Source organism: Notechis scutatus, chromosome 2 (genome assembly GCF_049901735.1).
Source record: "Notechis scutatus isolate UNSWTSFEM ecotype Mainland chromosome 2, rNotScu1.2, whole genome shotgun sequence".
NCBI lineage: Eukaryota > Metazoa > Chordata > Lepidosauria > Squamata > Elapidae > Notechis > Notechis scutatus.
Window position 1 is genome coordinate 66674086 of NC_142010.1, and position 21720 is coordinate 66695805.

Here is a 21720-nt window from a genome sequence, read left to right on the forward strand (position 1 = left end):
GACAGCAGGGAAAATCACACAGACCCTGAACAAACTAAAGGAGAAACCTCTAGAAATATCAGCAGCCTTGATGACCTACCTTCTCAAAGCGTGAGATCTTACTCGCTTTAACAGTGGCTGCATCCAGGACTAGTGGAGGTCCCAATTCAAATGTGTCCCGTAACAACTCATTGTTCTGGGGGTGAGAAGTGCAAAGAGAAAGCACAAGGCCATTAGCTGGGGAAGATTGCTGACATAAGCAGATCCTTAGCGCTAAAGATCAGTTTTGTGTCATTCTGGTGGTCCACTGCTGAAATCTTATGTCTGCTTCACTATCCACATTTAAACCGAGCAGCAATAATTAAACACCCCTTAGTCAAGATTCGTTCCTGGTGATTGTGTGGATCAATGCTTGCCATCTTGATTGGCTTCCATTAATTATCCAAAGCTGTCCTAAGCTACTATCTTCTCAGCAAAACCATACACATTCAACATCTGCTTACCTGCAGGTGGTGCCTGACACCGGAACCAAGAGCCTCTTTGAAAGCATTGTATGTTCTTCTCCTTGCCCAGCTGTCCACATACATGCACTCCAGTCCAAACTTGATGGTCTCCTCATGGCACTCCCCATTCTGGAGAAAGAGAACACGTTCTTTGGGATTTCAAAAGAAGAGCTTTCGTTAAACCCGCCCACCTGACTACTGAAGGATGACCCTTGGACTCTGTTACTTCCTCAAATGCTTGGGAATCCCCGAGGCTTCCTGGATGCTGAGCGTAGGGACAAACGTATAGGATTGTTTTGTTTTTTTTAAAGCTGTGCCAGAGCTTACCAAGGCACTGCCAACAGAGGGCTCTGAACAGTCACAAAACAGCTTTTATGATAATCCCCTAAAAACAGGATAGTATCGTACCACTTGGGATGGATATTATGATAAAAGCTGTTTTGTGATTTATGTTTTGCTTCTTTTATTGTAAGGAGCTGTGCAAAGCACCAACACCTTTCCTCAGCTCTGGATGGGAAGGGAGGAAATCTCTAACAGATGTCCCTCCTTTCCAGGACAAAAAAGACTTTAAGGTAGATACCGGAACCTATTTCTATATGAAACTTCAGCTTTGGAACATTTAGGTAACATGAAAAAGGAGGGCATTTTTTCCCAACGTGCACAAGAGTATCTGTTCCTCAAAAGTGAATAGTCACCATCTGGATTACAGCTGGAAGAAACAATCAAGATCTCCTCCTCGCTGCCAATGGAGGCATCATTCTTGACAGAGGATTCTCTACCCTCCGCTTCTGACATTTGGGATTATGAGAGTGTAAGGATCTGAAATAAAAGTGCCTGAGGATCTTTTTAAAAAACGAATAGCCATAAGCCCTGCTAACGGAAAGGGGTGGGGGATGTGGGGGGCTCCTGAGCTACGTTTCCCATCCGACCTCCCACAATTCCAGTTAGCATCTTTTGTAAATTAAATCTTTTGTAGTGTCCATTAAGCTCTGACCGGAAGAGGCACCTCAATATAATGCAGGACATCACGGAAGATGGAACGTTGCTTGCGTCGGTCTGTTTTGGCTCGATACTTGTTGCTATCGGTGGCCAAGGCTTTTAATTTGGTGCACAGCAGGTCAGTGTCCTCATAAAAGAAGTCCTCCTGTGGCCAAAATGAAGACAGAAAGCTTAACTGTGGAGGGTGCAACAATGAACATCCCCTCAAACCTCACCCACAAGCACACTCTTCACACTTCCTGCACGCAAGCTCTCTTTCTGTCTTTCCCTCTTGCTACTTCTTTTCTAAAGCTCATCCCCCCTGCATGTGCTTGGCCCTTAGTGACTCCAAAACCTGCCTGCCTAGTGCCTGGGTGTTGGTCTGCTTGCTGAAGTTAGGACACGCTACTGGAAAGCAGAGTGTGGGCAACTAGATGTGCCTGGAAGGTAATGGGTCTCTCCTATAATTGCTCACTATCCACTAATACTTAATACTTCATTACTTTGAACACAATGGATCTATAAGGCAACTTGACCGGAAAATGCTCAATACAGAATTATATGTTTTTATGCATGTCTGCATATCTACCTGAAAGAGTCAGAACAGTAATTTCATACCTCTATGTCCCGGGCCAGTTCAAAAAGAAGTGCAATTGTTTCACCTGCCACAATCCGCAGATTGACATTATCGCTGGAGAGCATCAGAGGCAGTTTAGGTAAATGTCTGTGGAAGGAAATAGTTAAGGATGACTAACAAAACAATGAAGGGAAGATCATCATAATCATTCAGCTATTCTGCAGAGAGGTTGCTGCTATATCTTTTCGTCAACAATCACCCTGTTCTTCTGCATCTAGAAGATCTAGGCAAAGCTAACTATGGATTCTCTACAGTGAAGAATTAAATCCTGGTTTCTATATGCCAATTAGAATGAATAAGGTTTTCCTACACCTTAGAAGAAATACTTCCTGATAAGACCGATCAACTCACTCATCCAGGATCTTCTTAATCTGGGTGCTTGGACAGATGGTGAGGAGCAGCGACCAAGACTGAAGAGCATTGCAATGCAAGATCTGGAGCAGAGGACTGTGGTGGGAGGGTGCCAAGCTGGCATCCTTGCTGCACGAAGTGCCAAAGATACCTTCCAGGCAGACCAGACAGGATACCAGGTCCTGAAAAAAAGGAGAACAACCAGTCAGTTCTCACAAATAGAAACGCAATAAGCTAAACAAGCGTTACTTACCATATTAAGAGGTCAGGGTGCGATGGCTTCCAGATCCTGACAACTATTGGCTAGTCCAACAGCTAATCTATACCTGGCAAAATTTAGGGACAGGGATTCAACAAGCTCATTTTAAATCCCAACCACTAGGCCATTCCAAATGGTCCATGTGGTATAATGGACACATATACTTCCTCAATCTAGTGTCTATCAGATGTGGTGGCCCTCAACTTTCATTTTCCCAGATAGCACTGAGGTTAAAGAGGTGAAAACAGTGGTCTCATACACCCTGGAATCTCCTGGTACATGATGGATAAGTAGACAACATGATTCCTTTGATTGTCTACTTAAGAGGAAGAGCTGATTCATATTGTCCTGTGAGTTTCATCAGGTAACTGGGAGCAGTCACTGTTTCTTGATCTAATCCAGGGGTCCCCAAACTTGGCAGCTTTAAGACTGGTGGACTTCAATGCCCAGAATTCTCCAGCCAGCTATGCTGTCTGAAAGTTGCCAAGTTTGGAGGCCTTTGACCTAATCTATCCTAAAGAGTTGTTCTGAGGATAAAATGAATACAGTAACTAAGTCAGTGCAAGCTCCATAAAGGCAGGATAAAAAAAGGAATCAATAAACGGACACAGTATGTCACATTGTAGGGAGATGGGCAGCATCAATATTTAATAATTTTTAAAAAAATCCATACATTCTTCTTAGAACTCAGACTAAAATTCCTCATAAAAATGATGCTTACTTTACTTTTTTACTATAACTTTTTTACTGTAACTTTGTCACTTGCATCCTTACAATTTACAGTATATTGATTGTTTCCTAGTATGATTTGATTGCTTATTGTACCCTATGACTATCATTAAGTGTTGCACGTTATGATTCTTGACCCTTGACGAATGTATCTTTTCTTTTATGTATACTGAGAGCATTTGCACCAAGACAAATTCCTTGTGTGTCCAATCACACTTGTCCAATAAAGAATTCTATTCTATTCTATTCTATTCTATTCTATTCTATTCTATTCTATTCTATTCTATTTTCTATTCTATTTTCTATTCTATATTCTATTCTATTTTCTATTCTATATTCTATTCATTGACAGAATACTATTTCCCCTTCTATCCCAGAAGTTTGGCGGGAATTAATAGAAAATTAAACCTATCCCTCTCCAGAACCTCCTTAGAGTTTTGCTGTTAATGAAAAGAGTCAGAACATTCCAAATTCTGTTTCTCTTTAGGAAACACCCTGGATGAAGAACGACATTATGTTCACATAATGCACCTAATAAAGAAAGAAATGGAGATAGCCGCAAGGGAAAGTCTGCCCTTTATAGCTTTGTGGTGCTCTCTGAACTTGGTTGTTTGCTTTGCAGACATTCCGTGGCCAGAGTAGGTAACATCACCAGTGCTATAGCTTTCCACTTAAAAGTCTTCCCCAAGCGGCAGCACAAGAGGCCTATCAAGACTAGCTCTGTCTGCTAATTCCAACCAGCTGAGAAACACAGGCATACCTCCATATCCGCAGCAGCAATATAGCAGCACATCCCAAGAGCAGTTGCGCACTGTCAGTGGGGGAGACAAAATAAGAGAAGGAAGGAAGGAAGAAGGAAGGAAGGAAGAAAAGGTGAAATCATTCAGGGCAAGGCTACTGATGCATCTCCCTCCCACAGGCCTTCTGATGCATCCACCTTTGCTGCAAACCAGAGAAAGGGGCAACACTCACGCTCTGCCGAGCAACAGGGCTGGCTGAGGAGTCAATCAGGATGGTGATGAGGAGCGGCTTCAGGCTGCAAAAGATCTCCTCCCCTTCTGGCCCTGAGCCCATCTGAAGGCACAGTAGTGTAAGAACGGTAGCAGCAAGGGCCTGCTCCTCTCCTTTACCTGGCAGGGAGAACAGATACAGAACTGTTCAGGGGCTCCACACAAGGAAAGGAAAAAGCAGACAACGTCATGGACACTGCAAGCAAAAGGAAACTGGACACAGTGGGGGCACACAACGTGGTCTCCTTTCTGTATAGACACAATCAAATCTTTTTTTTTAAATTTTAAGACAGTGAGTGACATGCGGGACATAAAGAGAATGTCAAAAGCTAAACCAAGGCCACAGATACATGCATGTCTGATGTAAATGAATCCAAATATTAATATGGGAAATGTATTTTATTCCTTGGCCATCAAACACAGGAGATCCTATACACTAATTCAGCCTAGATGGAAGAAAACCGGTTTATGATTTTTGTAATTTCACTTTTTGTTTCTGAAGTTGCTTCATTCCCCTCTTAGAGAATTCTTAGGCAATAGAATGCATGACTTACCCTTCCTCTGGAGAAATGCCACATTATTATTACCTTCTATTTTCAGTTTGGTAATTAATTGCTATTACCAAACTGAAAATAGAAGGTAATAATAATATGGCATTTCTGCAGACAATTCTATCTGTCTGCATTCATGGCTATTATAAAGCTAACTTGAGCCTCCCCAAAAGGATACCACACCCCAGATTCGCAGGGGCACTTAAGAGAATGAAGTTAAGGCAATGTGCAAAAGACAGGAGCTCTTGCATTCGCCATTTCACTGGTGAACAAGTCAGCCTCATATCTCCTGCCCCAACAGCTTCAGAAACCAACTTATCTTACAAGATGTTTGCAATGATTAGTGATATCACATTTGATACACTAAGCATTTTACTAGTTCCAAGTGTCCAATTACAGGAAGGGACAAATTAAAAAGTGCCACACTTCAGAACTAGCAAATCAAATCAATTAACACTATTTCAAGTCCAAATAATTTACGATGGAAGAAAGTGAAGCAGATGCTTAATTCTGCCTTAAACCAAAGGCAATCTGAAGTCTTCTGACTGCAGTGACTCAAGTCCCAAATGCGGAGACCTTGGGAAGCTCACCTTTCTTCAGGCACTTCTCTAAGGAATCCGTGAGGGTGAGCCTGCGTTCCAACAGGAAGTCAAAGAGTGTCTTGGAGGAGAATGCTAGCCGCAGGTTCTCAAGAGCAACCTGCCGGGTCTTGGCACTAGAATGACAAAATGGTAGTAGGGTGGAGGGTGAGAAAGAAAATGAGAGATAACACAAAACCATGCCTGTAAAATCCTCCCCCTCAATCACCATTCATGCTAATGATGCATCATACTCAAATATAATGAATTATTTAACCCGAGTTTTCTCAAAAAGCACCACTGGGCAAAATTTGCCAACTTAAAAAAATTCTGGATACACTCAGACACATTTGCCCAACTGCTCCCTGCCAATCATGCTGCTGTTAGAATTGCTGTTATATAGACAAGACCACCAACCAGGAAGACTGTCCATTTTTAATTTCCCAAGATGAGCTCTGGATTGAGATGTTGTTTTCCGGCTTGATCTGTTGCACCTCAATGAGCAGTCAACAATAAAGAATGCCCTAAATTTAAAAACCAGCAAAACCTAGTAAAATCTTCTTTGCTGTTCGTAGCTGTTTTCTCCCAGTCCCTATAACCAGCAGGTATAGCAGTATGGAATTAAAAGACCTCAGGAAGTCTACCTATTTACATTAACGTAACACTAGTGGCCAGGATCATTAGTGCTATATATAGGCTTTGATAAACTAGTCCAACTGTGCACTTTTCACTGCTTCCCAGCACATTTCCCCCCCTACTTTCTTTAACAAATTTTATATTAGAGTCTAGATTTGAATTTCTTTCCTGACCCCATGTATTGTTCATCAAAATTTTATATTAGAGCATCTCTCTTAAGTTATAAAGTAAAGGATAGAGAGGGGACATGGTAGACCAATGCCAGCTGCCTGCCTCTAATCCTTAGGAAACACCCTGCTTGCCTCTTTTGTCTGGGTGACTAGACAGGGTCATGAGAGCAAGATCAATGTTTAAATGGCAAGAAATGTATTTAGTAGAAGCCAGTCAGCAAGATGTGCATGAAAGGGGCTGTTTCCCTGTACTTATAACCTGGTTATCCTTCAGGAGCTCAAAGAAATTCATCTGTTCTTCTCTAGCCTTATTTTACTCTCACAGTAGCTTTGTCCGGTACATTAATTCTTCTTACTACATTATAAGATCATCCTGAGCAATTTTTCCTGCTGCTGACAAAAAGCCTTGTTTTCCTGCTGCTGACAAAAAGCCTTGTTTTTGCTGCTGACAAAAAGCCTTGTTTAATAGCAGACAGGAGTCTTAGGACTATCCTTCTAAAAGGTTTCAAAGGAAAAAAAAACCTTCCTAAATCTAGTGATAGCATCTAAGTTCAGTATTTAGCAATATCTAAGCAACCTTCTCAACCAAGCAAGGTAGAAACTGGTTAGTATTTGGATAGAAAATGATTAGGAGATCCTAGATTAAAATGTTTTTTTTTTAAAAGAGAAAAAGTGAGAAGGCAATGATAAAGCCAGTGATATATTGCAGAGAAGAACACTACATGGCTACGTAATCATCAGAAAACAAGTTCCGTTTGATGGAGTCTTTATGATGTAACCAGCATATTATGCATTCCTTCATGTCTAATTTTTGGCAAAGGAGACATATTCCAGGGAGGGAAGACCAATGCAGGTTCCAAGACAGGTGCACATAATCACACGTTTGCTTAATATCAAATACCATGTCACATGTATACTGGTAGATCACTTGCCCAGGGACTATTTGAAGTTGCAACGATGCTGAACAAGTGGGGCTTATGACTGGTTCTGCTGTAGCAAGGCTCCCACAATCACTTGATTTGGATTTAGGCATTTAGCAACCAGCTCACACTTATAATGGCTGCAGCATGTGATCACAATTTGTAACCTTCCCAGAAGCCAAGTCAATGGAGAAGCCATCAAGGAAGGTTGCAAGGTTGCTCTGGGTAAGTCAGTCTTCCTGATCTCTCTACCTTCGTGCCCCAATGTGTCAGTCATTCCCTGGCTTTGCTGTGCTTGGCTCATGGCCTGCACTTAGCCTCTCAAGTCCTTCCCCCCAACACATGTGTAGCCTGCATTGGCCTTAACCTGGCCTTCTCCTACCCTCACCCCCTGCTTACTTGGGATACCTGCTTACAACCTGCTGGCTTGGGATTACGATAGCAACAGGGATTGCTTTTATAATGCGACATGATGATGTGATGTCATGCTTAATAGCCACATCACTTAGCAAAGGCAATCCCAGCCCCAATTCTCATTGTAACTCAAGAATTCCCTGTAATTCTTTTTTTATATAATTCTATTATTCCAGAAGCTTTATAGACTGATATTTACTTCTGGGAGCAAAATGCAACCCAGAAGCACAGCTAGCAAACCCCAGGAGCCAAAAGTGTGAAAATATAACCATTTCCTCCATGTGGAATGAAGACGAATCATTGAAAGTTATCAGCATTGAGAGGATTATGTTGATTTTTGTTGTTGTTGTTGTTGTTGTTGTTAAAAGGAGGAGGAGGGGAAGTGGGAAATTATTGTCCAGAGTTCACTCTGCACGACTGAGAAGCTTGGCCATAAGGGCAGCAGTAATTTGTGCAGTGCAGATCGCTGTGCCAAACGTTCAGTTAAACTTCTGCTAAACCTTTTCAATGGATGTGCATCGAGCCAAGCCTGGCTGGTGCGGTAATGATTTTGGCAAAGCTTCAAGTTTCCTATGTGCTAATAGGAAACTCGGATCTCCAAGTGCCGAGTCTTATGTAAGCAAAATCAATTGCATACAAGTGGGAGGTCCAAGCAAACTTGAGCGAAGCTTCATGCTTAATTCCACCCCTTCCCCCTCTACTCTCTGTATTTAATAAAAAAAACCAAAAAAACACAAGGGAGATAGGAGAGCAGAACCCCCTAAATCAATACCTGACCCTCTGTGAATGGATAGGTGAGGACTAGCTCTTGGAGGGGAAGGGTCAGAAGAACGGAAAACCAATGGGAGGATCAGAAAGGACATAGCTGGCTAACAAACACTCCAAGAAGAACCCAAGTTTTAATGTGGAATCTTTGGTGCTCTCTGAGCTTGGCTGCTTGCTTGCAGATGTTTCATTACTTGAGTAAGTAACATCAACAGTGCTAGTGAGTATGGAGTTTGCTCCTTGTTTATGCTTATGGAGATTCTCAGTCATCCAGGTAATGGTTGTCCCAAGGGTGCTTTTTCAAGAGGCAGCTGGACTTTCTGGTTTTTCTTTGAAGATTTTTCACTTCTCATCCAAGAAGCTTCTTCAGCTCTGACTGGATGGTGAGGAATGGAAGAATTTATACTCCTTGCAGACAGGCGGTCATTTGTGTAGGTGAGGATATGATTTCCCCCTAGGTATTTCCTCAATTAGAGTCCTGTGTCATGCTTGGTTGCCCAGATTCAATCCTTGCCCATCTGGATGTTGATTGCTAGAGAGGATATGTTCTGGTTATTTTTGTTTCCTTCTCAGATGTTTTTTTAATTGTCTCATTTGAAGGGTGTGTAAATGTGGTTTAGCTCTATTTATCTATTGATGGCTAATTAGTCTGAATGCCAAGCTTCAAGAAAGTCGCTAGTCTTTTGTGATTTGGTTTGGTCTAGGACAGTGGTGGCTAACCTTTTTGGGCTCCTGTGCCAAAAATTGTGCACGCACTCGTGTGCCAGCACCCAGAAGGCATTGGCCAGCACCCCATGTCCCCTACACATGCACACGCAATCCCTACCCCCGCCGCCCCCTTATCTGCACTGTGCCTCACAGCTGATTTTTGGCCGTTTGAGGCTTTTTTTGGCCTCCCAAGGGCTTGAGGAAGGCTTCTGCAGGCTTCTACAAGCTTTGTAGGCCGAAATCTAGCCAAGTTTCATCATTTACTGTTCTTCCGAAAAAAACGGAAGTGACAAAATGGGGCTAGATTTTGGCGTACAAAGCTTGTAGAAGCTTTCCTCAAGCCTTTGGGAGGCCGGAAAAGGCCTCAAACCAGCTGAAAATCAGCTGTGAGGCACGCACATGTGCAGTGAGGTAAGTTTGCCTGTAGCTCGTGTGCTGGAACAAATGGCTCTGCGTGCCACCTGTGGCACGTGTGCCATAGGTTCGCCATCATGAGTCTAGGATGAAGCTCCCAGCTGAGACTATGGTTGACTCTGTCCATGAGTTGTCCATGTCCATGTCAAAGTACGTCCATGTGTTATGAAAAGAACTGAGCAAACTACTGTATAGAAACAGGGAGCAAACTCCACAATTACCAGCACTGATGATGTCATCTAATCAAATAATAAAACATCTGCAAGCAAACAAACAAGCTCAGAGAGCACCAAGGACTCCACAGTTGAATCCCGGGTTTCATATATTCTCTTCTACTTGTAATTTCACATATTTGCCAGAGGTGAAACTAATAAAAAACTCCTCAAAACAGGAAATGGCAATAGAATTTCCTAAAGGTAAAAACAATGCACAAAACTTAATATCTCCCATGAGTAAGTGAATGGGCTGAAAAATATATTCAGTTCTGTGTTCAAGCAGTGTTCTCACTATTCTTTCTTCTATGCCGCTATGCCTTCTTGCAAGGAGAATTGATCTTAGCATGCAGCCTGACGCTACTTCTGACTTTCAAGAAACAGAGTTCTATACAATCAAGACGATTCTTCTTAGTTTAAACTCTGCCCCAAACAAGTATTTGGGCCAAACAAAATCAAAATCCATGCCACAGCTCAAATCTCCAAAAGTACGAGCAAACCACAGGGCCATTTGTTGCTGATTAAATTTGTGACTGCCGTTGCTCTGTCCAATTTTATTTTCCAGCAGTTATGAACCCCAGACTGAAAGTACAGGAGCCTGTGGAAGAAGAACTGATGTGTCAAATTCAGATGTCACCTTATCAGTCCACCAGCTGCTCAGTCTGCCTCACTCTCCAAGATGGGGCAGAAGGTGGAGCCATTATTAAACTGGCTGTAGTGGTGCAGCTACATCAAATAAAACGATGAAAAGGCTATTGGAAAATAATACATGTCCCTGGCTACCAAAGATAATATGCATGTCTCCTTGCATCAAAGATTAACAAGTTCATTTCAAAATACAATAGTTTGGGTATTTTGGACAAAGCTTATAAAGTTTTGGTTTCAAAATTAAATATTACTTTTGGCTCTGGTCGCCCAAGAGTATATGTATCTCACCTTTTGTCCATCACATTGTCAATGCATTCTTTCAATTTATCTTCCATCTCCTCTTGCTGTGCTTGCTCATCTACTGCTTCCCCTCCTGAGAAAAGCAGGAGAAGGAAAAAAGATCAAAGCCATATTAGAGCAGCCGGACACAGAACCTGGAATTCCCGCAGCCATAGAATAAAAAGGATAAGGGTTAGAAATCAGGCCTGAATGGTACTGGCAGAACTGCAAAAAGGATTCTTTCTCCTAGCAGTTCAACAAGCTTTTTGTTCCACACGTTTGTTCAATAGGTATTTCCTGAACTAAACATTCAGGCAGTTCCTGAACTACACATTGTTCTAGCTGTGCTCTTGTTTTAAAAGAATTAGTTCAGATGAAATTAGTAACGGGTAAGGTTGTAATAATAGCATAAAGATGCTTACAATTTTTAAAATCATTCAGCTGAAAGTCATTCAGGCCATCAGCTTGTGAAAAAAATGCCCTGTAAGGCATTTTTAGAGCCTCGATTTTTAATTCCGACATTTACATTTTACCATTGCTACATACCAGGTTTTCTTTTCATCATTTTTGTGAACTATTCTGTTTTGTGCTACTACAGCCTTATTTTAGTAACCCGTGTCTCTTCAAAAGCGCTAGCTTTTAATAAACCTCACTGTCTAGAGAATCCTCATCATAGAGTGGCGGTGTTTGCGAAAAATTTAACAACTCCCCCTTTATGAAATCAGCTTCTTTTCCACCCCCAAAACACACTCAAATTATTTTAAAAAAGTTGCCAATAACAAAAATACATTGTGTTGGGTTTGTAGATTAAATAGGCATTTAAATATCCAAAGATTTTTTTTTTTTTCATTACGGAATTTCATTAAGAATTCAGCACTTGCAAGCTAAAACTGTGTATCTCTATATACCAGATGAGAAAAGTCTGGCCCGTGACTTTTTTAGTATATAGAGCAAGCCGGCTTTTGAAACTACCGTGTTTCTCATATAATAAGGCCGGGTCTTATTTTTTTTTGAGCCCCGAAAAAATGGCTAGGCCGTCTTTTCGGGGGTGACTTAATTTCCCCCCACCCTTGCATCTTTGGGCAGGCGGGCGGTGACGGCTTGGATGTTGATCTCGGCGTTGGTGGGGCATTTTGTATCAGGGTCAATGCAGGCAGCACCATATCCAGGTGTGCAACAAAAGTACTTCCTGACGGCAAGCCCCCCCGCCATTTCCCCCCCATTTCGCATGTTTTAATATAGGCCTTAATTTGCGGGGAGGGGCTTAATTTCATTTCATGCCTATAAAACATGCTGGGACTTCCTATTGGGGGAGGCCGTATTGTTGGAGAAACAGGGTATCTTTTGCCCCCCACTCACCAGTCCCTTCCTCAGCTATACTGGCACTTTCACTGGCACTGCTGTAATGACTGAGCACTTCACTAGCTGTTTCATCATCACTTGCTGGAGACTCCATCTTGGGGTTGCTGCGAGCACCTAAAGGAAGACATAAAAGAAGATCACAAATGATCATCTAAAATGGATTCAGAATTTGTCTAGCAAATGTTGCATCTGAAGAATGTGAAGTGCATTAACTTTACCCCAGAGGAAAGACAATTTTCCAAGAAATAATTTGCCATGATGTACGTATAATCATGACAAGCTGGTCACAAGGCCACCACAAATGTTACCATCCCTGATCAGGAATGTAAAAAATCCAAAGAGTAGCAATATTTTTTTCATTATTTTATAGGAGAACTCACTAACCTGATATAAGATGACTAAAAGATAAAGGATGTCTATTGCAACATATATTTGCACTGGAAAAATCCTTTGGAGTTTTTCCCATGGAATAACTCAATTCAGAGATAACTGTTTGGATTCATACAAGAGTGCTTAAAAAATCAGCATTCTTCAATGTGTCCATCATATTGAAAGAGAGACTAGTGAAGGTTGAGGTATATGGCCTGTGAGGTATATCAGATTTATGTTTCTTTCTACTCTTACCACTCTTAGCTAGAATGCATTTCTTCTTTTCATCAATAACATTAATATTTATATTATGCTTTAGAACTAAATCAAGAAATAGCAATTACCGTACCTTAGAATATAAAAAAATACAACATAGACAAATTATCGAACTAATCAACTCCAAGCTTAAGGGTGATACAAACAGCTACCCACTTCACACACACACAAGAATACACTACAAAACCTACTGACAATGATATCACAAGCAAAATTAAGCAATATGCAACATAGAAGTCAGAATATGGAACCACATGTACTTATGATCTAGATCAGGATGCAGAACTTATGGTCCCTTTTTAAAAGTACATTTCCCCAAATAATATATCTCTTTCAATAATATCCCCTTCTAAGCTATAATAAACTTATATTTGTCCCAAAAGTAAACACAAGACAGAACAGTTAATGATAAATCAATCTACAGTCATTTTGATGTAAAAAAAACCTACAACCAGAGAACATTTAAAAAGTCATTGGTGGCAGAGAATTGGGTTTTTTTTCTACTCACCTAAAGCCAGAAGAAAAGTCATCCCATCTCTTTACATTCCCAGATAGCTCTGTTATAAAAGCTAGTGGCCTTTTGAATAAAGTTAGCCCTATCAGCTTTGGCACACTCTACTAATACTGAAGGTCTGGACTAAAAGATAATTGGTATTAAGTGCAAAAATAAGGAAGAAACAAGGAGAAACCCAATCACCTCTCTCTGACTTTAAGGAACCAGGGCTTTGCTCAATACCCATATAAAAACCCTCATGGCGTAAACTTACGATGACAAATAATTGTGTTCATAATCTGAGCTATGTGGTAAATGTCTTCTCAGGTGGAGAAGTAGTACTAAAAACAAAAACAATGCAGGAATAAAACATCAGCCTTAAAAATATAGTCCCAATAAGCAAATAGTAGACTTAAAAGAGAAGGAAGCTCTTAATGCTTTCAGACTTCAGGGACCAGCTATAAATAATCACCCTTCTGGGACTGGGGTGATCACGACATAACTTTTATGAAACCATCCATTCTGGCTGTAGAATTTCCATCATTTGGGCACCCTGATCAAAAAGCCATGCCTGCCTGCTGTAGTCACTTCTATCTATCAATTCCTTCTGAAAGAGGAGCTGTCAGAAATGTGGACTAAAATAGCTTTAAGATTTATATACCGCTTTAAGATTTATATACCGCTTTACAGCCCTCTCTAAGTGGTTTACAGAGTCAGCATATTGCCCCCAACAATCTGGCTTCAAGTGCTTAGCTGCCTGAGAAAAATGTGTCACCTCAGCTGGCCTCTTGGAAAGCTAAGTGAGTGAGTTAAGATCTCAGCAACAGATATCTGAAGTAAGGACAACACCTGCTCATAGCCTGCCATATCATATCGTACTTGAAGACTTATTACAGGTTATTAAGGTGAAACATACACATGACACTTGAAGGGCACTTGAACCAGGTGCAGGTGTGACCTAAGCCAGTGGCAGTTAATCTCATAATGCAGTATGTTTTTTAAAAAAAGCAGCAAAGGTGTTTTAATATTAGTTGTCTGTCTCCATCACCAGTACAGCATCCATATTCCAAGAAATGTTCTCTGAAGCATGTCCAGTCTGCTGGGTTACTGCATTTGAAAGAGTGCTTCACCTTCGCCTGATGGAGAAGTAAGGCTGGAGGCAGCTTGGAAGGCAGCCAACTCTCCTGCTGAGCCAGCTAGTCTTCCCTTGTTACCACCGTGATAAATCAAGCTGCACAAGGCCCAACACACTACTGGTGGCGATTAGCCTGCAATAATTAAGATATTATCACCCTTATCATAACAACAAAGGATATGAACTGTGAAGAACAGCATGCTTAGGTTCAACAGTCTGCTTCATAAGCAAGCACAGAAAGGGAGACCAATGATCAAACGCTCCCAAAACTGATGATATTGTTACACAGGTAGCATGTTCATATAGCTTTTGGTTAAATATCTAAATGTGGAGTTTCTTTTTTAAACTTTTCGGAGCAGAGGTTGTTCTACTAACTAGACAGAAAAGATGACACAGCCTACAAACAAGTTCAGGATAAGACAACACAAATTCAATTTCTCAGCGTGATCAAGTAGCAGAGAAGCCCCATAAGCATTCAAAAGACTAGAAGACTGGGAACAGGAAATGTAATGTAACTCCTATCCCTAGTAACAATGTAGCTGGGACAGGAAACTCCACTCATCTCCATAAATAGGAGTTGGCAGTCAAAATCAAGGGAGTGTTACTAAAGGGTTACTGGTCTCTAGCTTTTCAGTTGACACAGCAGAAAGCTGACCAGTGGCAGAAGCCAGATGTGACTGAGCACACAAGTGTGCCCCAAAGTAAACAGGGCTTTTTGGTGCCACCCTGGGACAAAGGGAAGCTGGACTTACTATGCTATACCAGCAGGGCCTGTCAATCACCAAAAGGTGACCTGGTATTTCTAGACCAGACAAAGAGCAAGAAGAACAAACCAGCAGCAGGACTAGCCAGATGCACATGTGCAATTGAAGTTATATTTAATGTGAACACTTGCAAACAGCCTGCTAACACATGCCAAAAGAAACCAGCATCCTGATTTTTGCAGTTATTGGAAAAAGTCAGGTTTGGTTCCAGTGGAGACGGGACTCAGTGGTTGTCCAATGTACCCATGTTTCCTCAAAAATAAGACCTGGTCTTATATTATTTTTTTGCTACAAAAGATGCACCAGGGCTTATTTTTGGGGAAATATGGTAGTAAATGCATCCATTTGGTCAACAATCTTAACAGGGCTTATTTTGGGGGAAACATGCTAGTACATTGGAATGGTCCTCACTGAACCCATATCAGTATTCCACTCCAAGGTGGATCACCCGTAGACCATGGTTTTAGTATGTACAATATTTAGTTTTCCCTCATGGCTTTATGGAAACCTTTTGGGGAATTGAAAAATTTATCTACTGATTTCATTGGTTTTACTGTGTCTTCACTGCTCTTTTGTTTTTCTTATAGAACTGGCTAGTAGTCTCTGCTAAGATTCTCAAGGCTGAAATCAGGGAAGATAAAGACTACCACAGAAGCTACAATTAAGGAAGCCAGAAATGTCTATTATATATATGGGAGGACACAGAACTTAAAGAAGGAGGGAAGCTGAAAATAAGACAGTCTGCAGGGAAAAAAAGTCATAACAGATGGAGAGTGGGAGAACATTCAGAACAGAGTTTTAAGGCAATGCTAATGTAAAAGGCTCTGGTAATTCAGAAAGGAATATGCTCATTTTTTTTTAAAAAAAGTAGTAATTTCCAAATACACCATCAGAAAATAAAACAAACTATGAAGAAAGTTCAATACACTATACAATGATTTGGCTAAAATCCTAAAAGAACCATCGTAAAATGCTAGCTGCCTATTGAAGGAGGATATTCCAGTTAGGATTCCATCAGAGAAGAAGTCCTCATGCACCTGATTCCACCAAGTGTGCAAACCTAAAGAGATTGGTCCCACGTGATTTTAAGGAATTGACAGGTTTGAAGGGAACAGCATCCTTGGCACAAGCATTGATAATTTTGAATTGTGCCTAAAAATACAAGGGAAACCGATTGATTAAATGTGCTTAGTTATAGGTTTGCAGCCTATCTGTTGTGTATTAAACCAAGTCCTCAAGAGCATCCATATACCCAATGAATATTAGGAGCTATTACTAGTTTCTACTACAGCATGGAGAACTGTGATTATTTTGGTCTCTGGTGTTTTTAGTTTTATAAAATAATAAACCAGCTAATTGAAAGCTCAGTCTTTCAAAAGATGTTCCACCAATAAAGGAAAACATTTGTAGCTCAGGGTTGACATAAGGGGTCCTTGGTGCTCTCTGAGTTGGTTGTTTTCTTGGAGACATTTCATTACTCAAACTAGGTAACATCATCGGTGTTAGTAAGGAGTGGGGTTTGCTCTCAGTTTGGTGGCTTGCTTTGTCAATGTTGGTGGAGGTAGTCTTGGTGGTTCTTTGACTGGGCTATTTACTGTTCCTTGCTGGCAGTTCCTTGATTAGAGTGTTTACTTGATCGTTGGCCTTAACTCTTGGAGTTAATCTATGTTCATCTGGGTTGGGTGTCGGCAACCTGCGGTTCCAGAGCAGCATGCAGCTCTTTGGGCCCTCTGCTACGGCTCCCTGTCCCATCACTGGCTGGCCCCACCCCTTGTCCTCCCCTCCCTTGCCTGGCCAGAAAAGGTAAGGGCGGCGGTGGGAGATGGAGAAGTGGCCGGGGCTGATTCTCCGGTGCCTCACTCTTGCTGGAGCTTCTTCTGGCCCTTGTTGGTGCTGGGTGTGCCTTGGTCACTTAGGGAGATGCACAACCTGCTCTCCACTCTGAGACACTGGCCTAACCCAGCCGTGACTGATGCTGGCCTCACTAATATGAGAGCTGGCAGGGTGGGAATGGGATCTGGCAGGAGGGAATGATGGAAAGGCGGCCGAGCCTACAGCGCCCAGCCATGGCAGCGGGAAAAGGGATCTGGCCCTGACAAACCTCCCACGTGCACCCTGGGGGTCAGGCTCAGAGAAATCTGGAACACTCTCACAAAGATGCTCACCTGTCAGCCAGTTCCCCCCCCACCCCCATCTCTTCTCTCTCTCTCAGAAAACTGTGGCTGGGCCAAGCCAGGAAGCTCTCCTTGGGGCTCTTTGCTACTCCTTTTTTATTTATTTTTTATTTTTGGAAATCCAGGCTGGCTGAGGAATGAGCACCAGCCACGGCAGAGGCTTCTCTTTGGGCAACCCTCCTCTTCCTCTTGTGAGCCCCTGGCTCGCTGCGACAGGGCTGGGAGGGTGCGCACGTGCTGGGGAGACCCTCCTTAAGCGAGCGAGCGCCCACCCACCCCGTGAACACCCTTGTTGTGCTTTGGCAGAGCCTGACTGCTCGCTTGAGGGTCTCCCCGTGTGTGCACACCCTCCCAGCTCCGCCACGGCTGGTCAGGGGGTCGTGAGAGGAGGAGGGTTGGCCGAAGGGAAACCTCCACCGCGGCTGGCACTTGTTCGTCAGCCAGCCCAGATTTCCAAAAAGAAGAAATAAAAGGAGTAGCAGAGTCCCAAGGAGAGCTTGCTGTCTTCGCCCAGCCTCGGCTTTGAGACACAGTCACACACAGAGAGAGAGAGAGAGAGAGATGGAGAGAGAGAGACACAGAGAGATACAGAGGGGGAAGAGAGATACAGAGAGAAAGGGGGGAGAGAGGGAGAGAGAGACATAGAGAGATACATAGAGATATAGAGAGACATAGACACACAGAGAAGGGCTTTGTGACTGGGTAGGTGTGGCTAGAAGGGGGTCATGTGACTGGGTGGGAGTGAGTGACATTGAGTTGGCCATGCCCACCCAGATTTTGTAGCTCCTGGCTTCTTTTTTTCTGTGGGAAATGGGGTCCAAATGGCTGTTTGAGTGTTTAAGGTCGCAGACCCCTGATCTGAGTGCTGATTGCTGGTGGGGAGGTGTTTTGGTTTTTTTGTTCCCTTCTTGTCTTGTTGATTGTCTCTTTTGCATAGTATATAGCTATTGTTTGTGTCTATTGATGGTTAATTTGTCAGAGTGCCAGGATTCTAGAAATTCCCTAACATTTTTAGACTTGGCATGGTCTAGGACGATCACAGTTTCCCAACTGAAACTATGATTAAAAGTCTATCCATATGTTGTGAAATATTGTGTCTTCTTATTGCTTGTTGGTATGCAGTCATTGCAATGAATGTTGTAGATGGCTCTTCTTTTTTCTCCTGGGGCTGCTGGGACCAAAGACTGCATGTCTTCTGCACTTCTTCTAACTGCAGAACGCGTCCATGAAGACCACTCAGCAATGAAGGACATTACAAAATAATACTAAATAGAGTGGAGACCGACCAGACAGTATACAGTTGTCTAGCTGGAGAATTCCATGACAACTCATGCTGCTAAGTGTTAGGGGCACCAGCAGCTGGGTGGCGTTGGAACCAGCTCGATTCATGGAGTTTAGCCAATTACATCATGTTTACTTTCATGCATTACAGGAGGATTTTGTGACATTTCTATGGTAGATCAATCAGCATGCCATATTTCTTTCTTTCTTTTTTTTTGAATTAGCACGATGAAAAGACGCACATGATAAGTGTCACTGCTTTTATTTCCTCAGAAAAACTGCAGTCTGGAAAATGTCACTTTTCTATAATGAGAGACCTCTTAGGCAAGAATCTGGCCTTCTGCAAGGTAAAACTGACCTGCTGAATTACAACACATGCTAGTCTCGAATGTCTATGACAATTCTTTAATTCAATATAAGATCCTTATTCTGTTTGATTATAGAATAATCCATAGTCAGCTGAATCAGTTCACCAAATTAACCACACTGAAAAATAAGCCAATCACAGTGGCTGCATTTATTAAAAAAAATTTATAATCTAGCTAGTCACATCTAGCATAGTTTGTTAGATGAATCCAGCCAGTGGACTAAACCAAGTAATATTACTTTCATAAAAAAGGGAAGCAAGGATGAATGAGATGTAATCAATTAGGTTACATAGGAATAATAGGAAGGTTACCATCATGTCTTCTACCATGATACATGTAGAGCTCAACGTAAAACCATTCCTTCAGTAACCATTTGAAGTTATAACAGCACTTTTTCCAAAAGTGACTTATGACCATTTATCACACTTATGACCCTTGCAGCATGCCCACAGTCATATGATCAAAATTCCAAGGTTGGCAACTGGTATGTATTTTTGATGGTTGCAGTGTCCTGAGATCCTGTGATCATCTTTTGCAACCCTCTGACAAGCAAAGTCAACAGGGAAGTAAGATTCACTTAACTGTGTAATTAACTTTAAAACTGCAGTGATTCACTAAGCATTTTATACCAGAAAGGTATAAAATGGAGCAAAATTCACAACTGTCTTAGCAACAGAAATGTTGGGCTCAAATGTGGTTGAAAGTCATAGACTATCTGTATTTCCCTTCCATTTGATTCAAAGGCCTTTCATTTTAGAGTAAACTATAGTTTAACTACATTTTTTTAGAACAAGCCATGGTTGTATTCATAAGTGACACTAAATCAAAACCAAAGAGTATTATGGTTTAATGCAATGTGCGAAGCCACTCATTTTTCACCCCATGGTGAAAGTTTCATCACTCATATTCTCACTCTGGGTTTCTGTGCACAAAAGCTGTTTGTACTTGTGAATGATCACATGAGTTGTTCAATTTTGTATACAGCAATGCACAGAAACTGCTTGAGATAATACAATGGTCACCAAATAAGCATTTGATGACCACAGCAGAAACAGAACAGTACAGAGTTGGCAAATATTGCTTTCTCCAAGGCATCTAGGCCACAGAGAATTAAGTGTTAAATATTTAACTATGAAGTCAGCATGTCCCAATGTAATCCTCTTTATACAACAAGAATACAAGCATTAGTTCTTGACAACTATGGATGTGGCTACTTTCTCCCTTACAAAAAATCAAAGGACAAAACAAAATGATAAATCAGTGAGATGAAAAGCTAACGCTGAAAGTTATTTGTTCCCAGCAACCCACAGCAGATTCAACTAGGTTATATAGATACTATCAGCAGTTGTAACTACAAGTTCCAGCATTGTTTTTTGCTGGTAGAAAGGCAAAATTAGATGGGCACATGAACAGCACAAGATTTGGTACATAGGCAACTATGCAATGGCCACAGATCCTGTGAAAAATATTTCTCTTATTCTATCAAACCTGCTTTATTTCACACAGCTTAAAAACACCAATAGACTTTTTAGGCTGTCTGTCAGTCATACTATCCAGAGCTAGTTTTGTGTCAGAGCCCAGTGGCAGAGAAGCCACCCTTCTTTTCCTTGCTTCCAGATGTTAGAGGAGGCATTTTCACTCAGCCCACGTGGCCCGCATAGCCCACCGTATAACACACATTTTAATGCATACAAACCAATTGTGTATTCAACCAAGTAGAAACACAATTTATTTCCCCCAAACAAGGGTCTCTACGGGGGCTTAAATTCTGGAAACCATTTAGTCTCTCCTAAGAAGCATGAAAAGAGAAACCCAAGGGATTTTTTTTTTTTTGGGGGGGGAGATATTCAATCAGGATCCAGAAGTAGAAAACAAAAAAAATGAGATTTTTTTCCTTCTTTCATTTAAAAGGCATTTGCTCGAGTTTGGGGGAGAGCAGCATTTCAGGTGAAAGTACCGGGCAGGCGATGGACATCCACGCATGCCATTTCCAATTTATTTTTTTGCCTTCTAAATTTACCACCACGTTTAGACTCCTTCCCCCCACGAAATCCCACGCCACGTCAGACTTTCCACCCACGTTTCTCCACCCGGGCGCCTGGAAGAGCCGAGAAAAAGACCCGCTTTCCGGGCGCGCCGGTCCCTCTTGACACGCGCGGTATTCCAGCCTGGCTTGCCGCTGTGGCAGCTGCTATAGAGGTCCTCTGAGGCCACACCGGAGCCGAGCCGGCGGGCACACACGGCCATTACGGCTCGCCCTCTTCCTCCGAGGAGGGAAGGGAGCTCCCCGCCGGGCTTCCACTCCAAGGCGGTCGGTCACCCAACGCCGCTCGCTGTCGCCCTCGCCTTACCTCGCCCGCCTCGGCGGGATCCTTCTCCCCGGCGTGATCGGGGCATGGCTAAATCGAGCGGTTATCAGGATATGGTTTCTGACCGGGCGGCGCCTCTTCGTTGTGAATCGACGGGTACGGTCGCTGCCTCACAGGGGAGCCACGCCGTTCTCTCCACCACCATTTTCCTTTCCGTGATTGATCACTCGCTCTCTTCCCCCGCCAAGCGAGTGCCGGTGCCGCTGGCGCTGGCGCCGCCGCCGTTCCCTCTGGGAGCTGGAGTCCTGGCGAGCCAGGCTTGCCCAGCTAAGGCGCTTTGTGACAAAGGAGGGGTGAACTACCAGCCCCGTGATGCTTCGCGCGCCTCCCTTTCAGGAACCTGCTGGAAAACCAGAGTCTCGGGGATTAAGGCACGCTAGTAACGTAA

The 21720-nt window shown here is 42.5% G+C and overlaps 1 protein-coding gene across 1 annotated transcript in view; it reads right to left on the minus strand.

The window, feature by feature from the left end:
- IFRD2 (interferon related developmental regulator 2) overlaps positions 1–21497 on the minus strand; it is a 28362-nt gene extending 6865 nt beyond the window's left edge. The window contains exons 1-11 of the mRNA XM_026673290.2: positions 21315–21497; positions 12101–12217; positions 10751–10835; positions 5588–5712; positions 4409–4566; positions 4197–4247; positions 2449–2630; positions 2079–2184; positions 1489–1626; positions 483–611; positions 80–175 (exon numbers count right to left, since the gene is read on the minus strand). Of these exons, the coding sequence (XP_026529075.1) occupies positions 80–175; positions 483–611; positions 1489–1626; positions 2079–2184; positions 2449–2630; positions 4197–4247; positions 4409–4566; positions 5588–5712; positions 10751–10835; positions 12101–12217; positions 21315–21360 (1233 nt within the window). The 5' untranslated portion in view covers positions 21361–21497. The remainder of the gene's footprint in view (positions 1–79; positions 176–482; positions 612–1488; positions 1627–2078; positions 2185–2448; positions 2631–4196; positions 4248–4408; positions 4567–5587; positions 5713–10750; positions 10836–12100; positions 12218–21314) is intronic.
- Between the last annotated feature and the right edge of the window lie 223 nt (positions 21498–21720).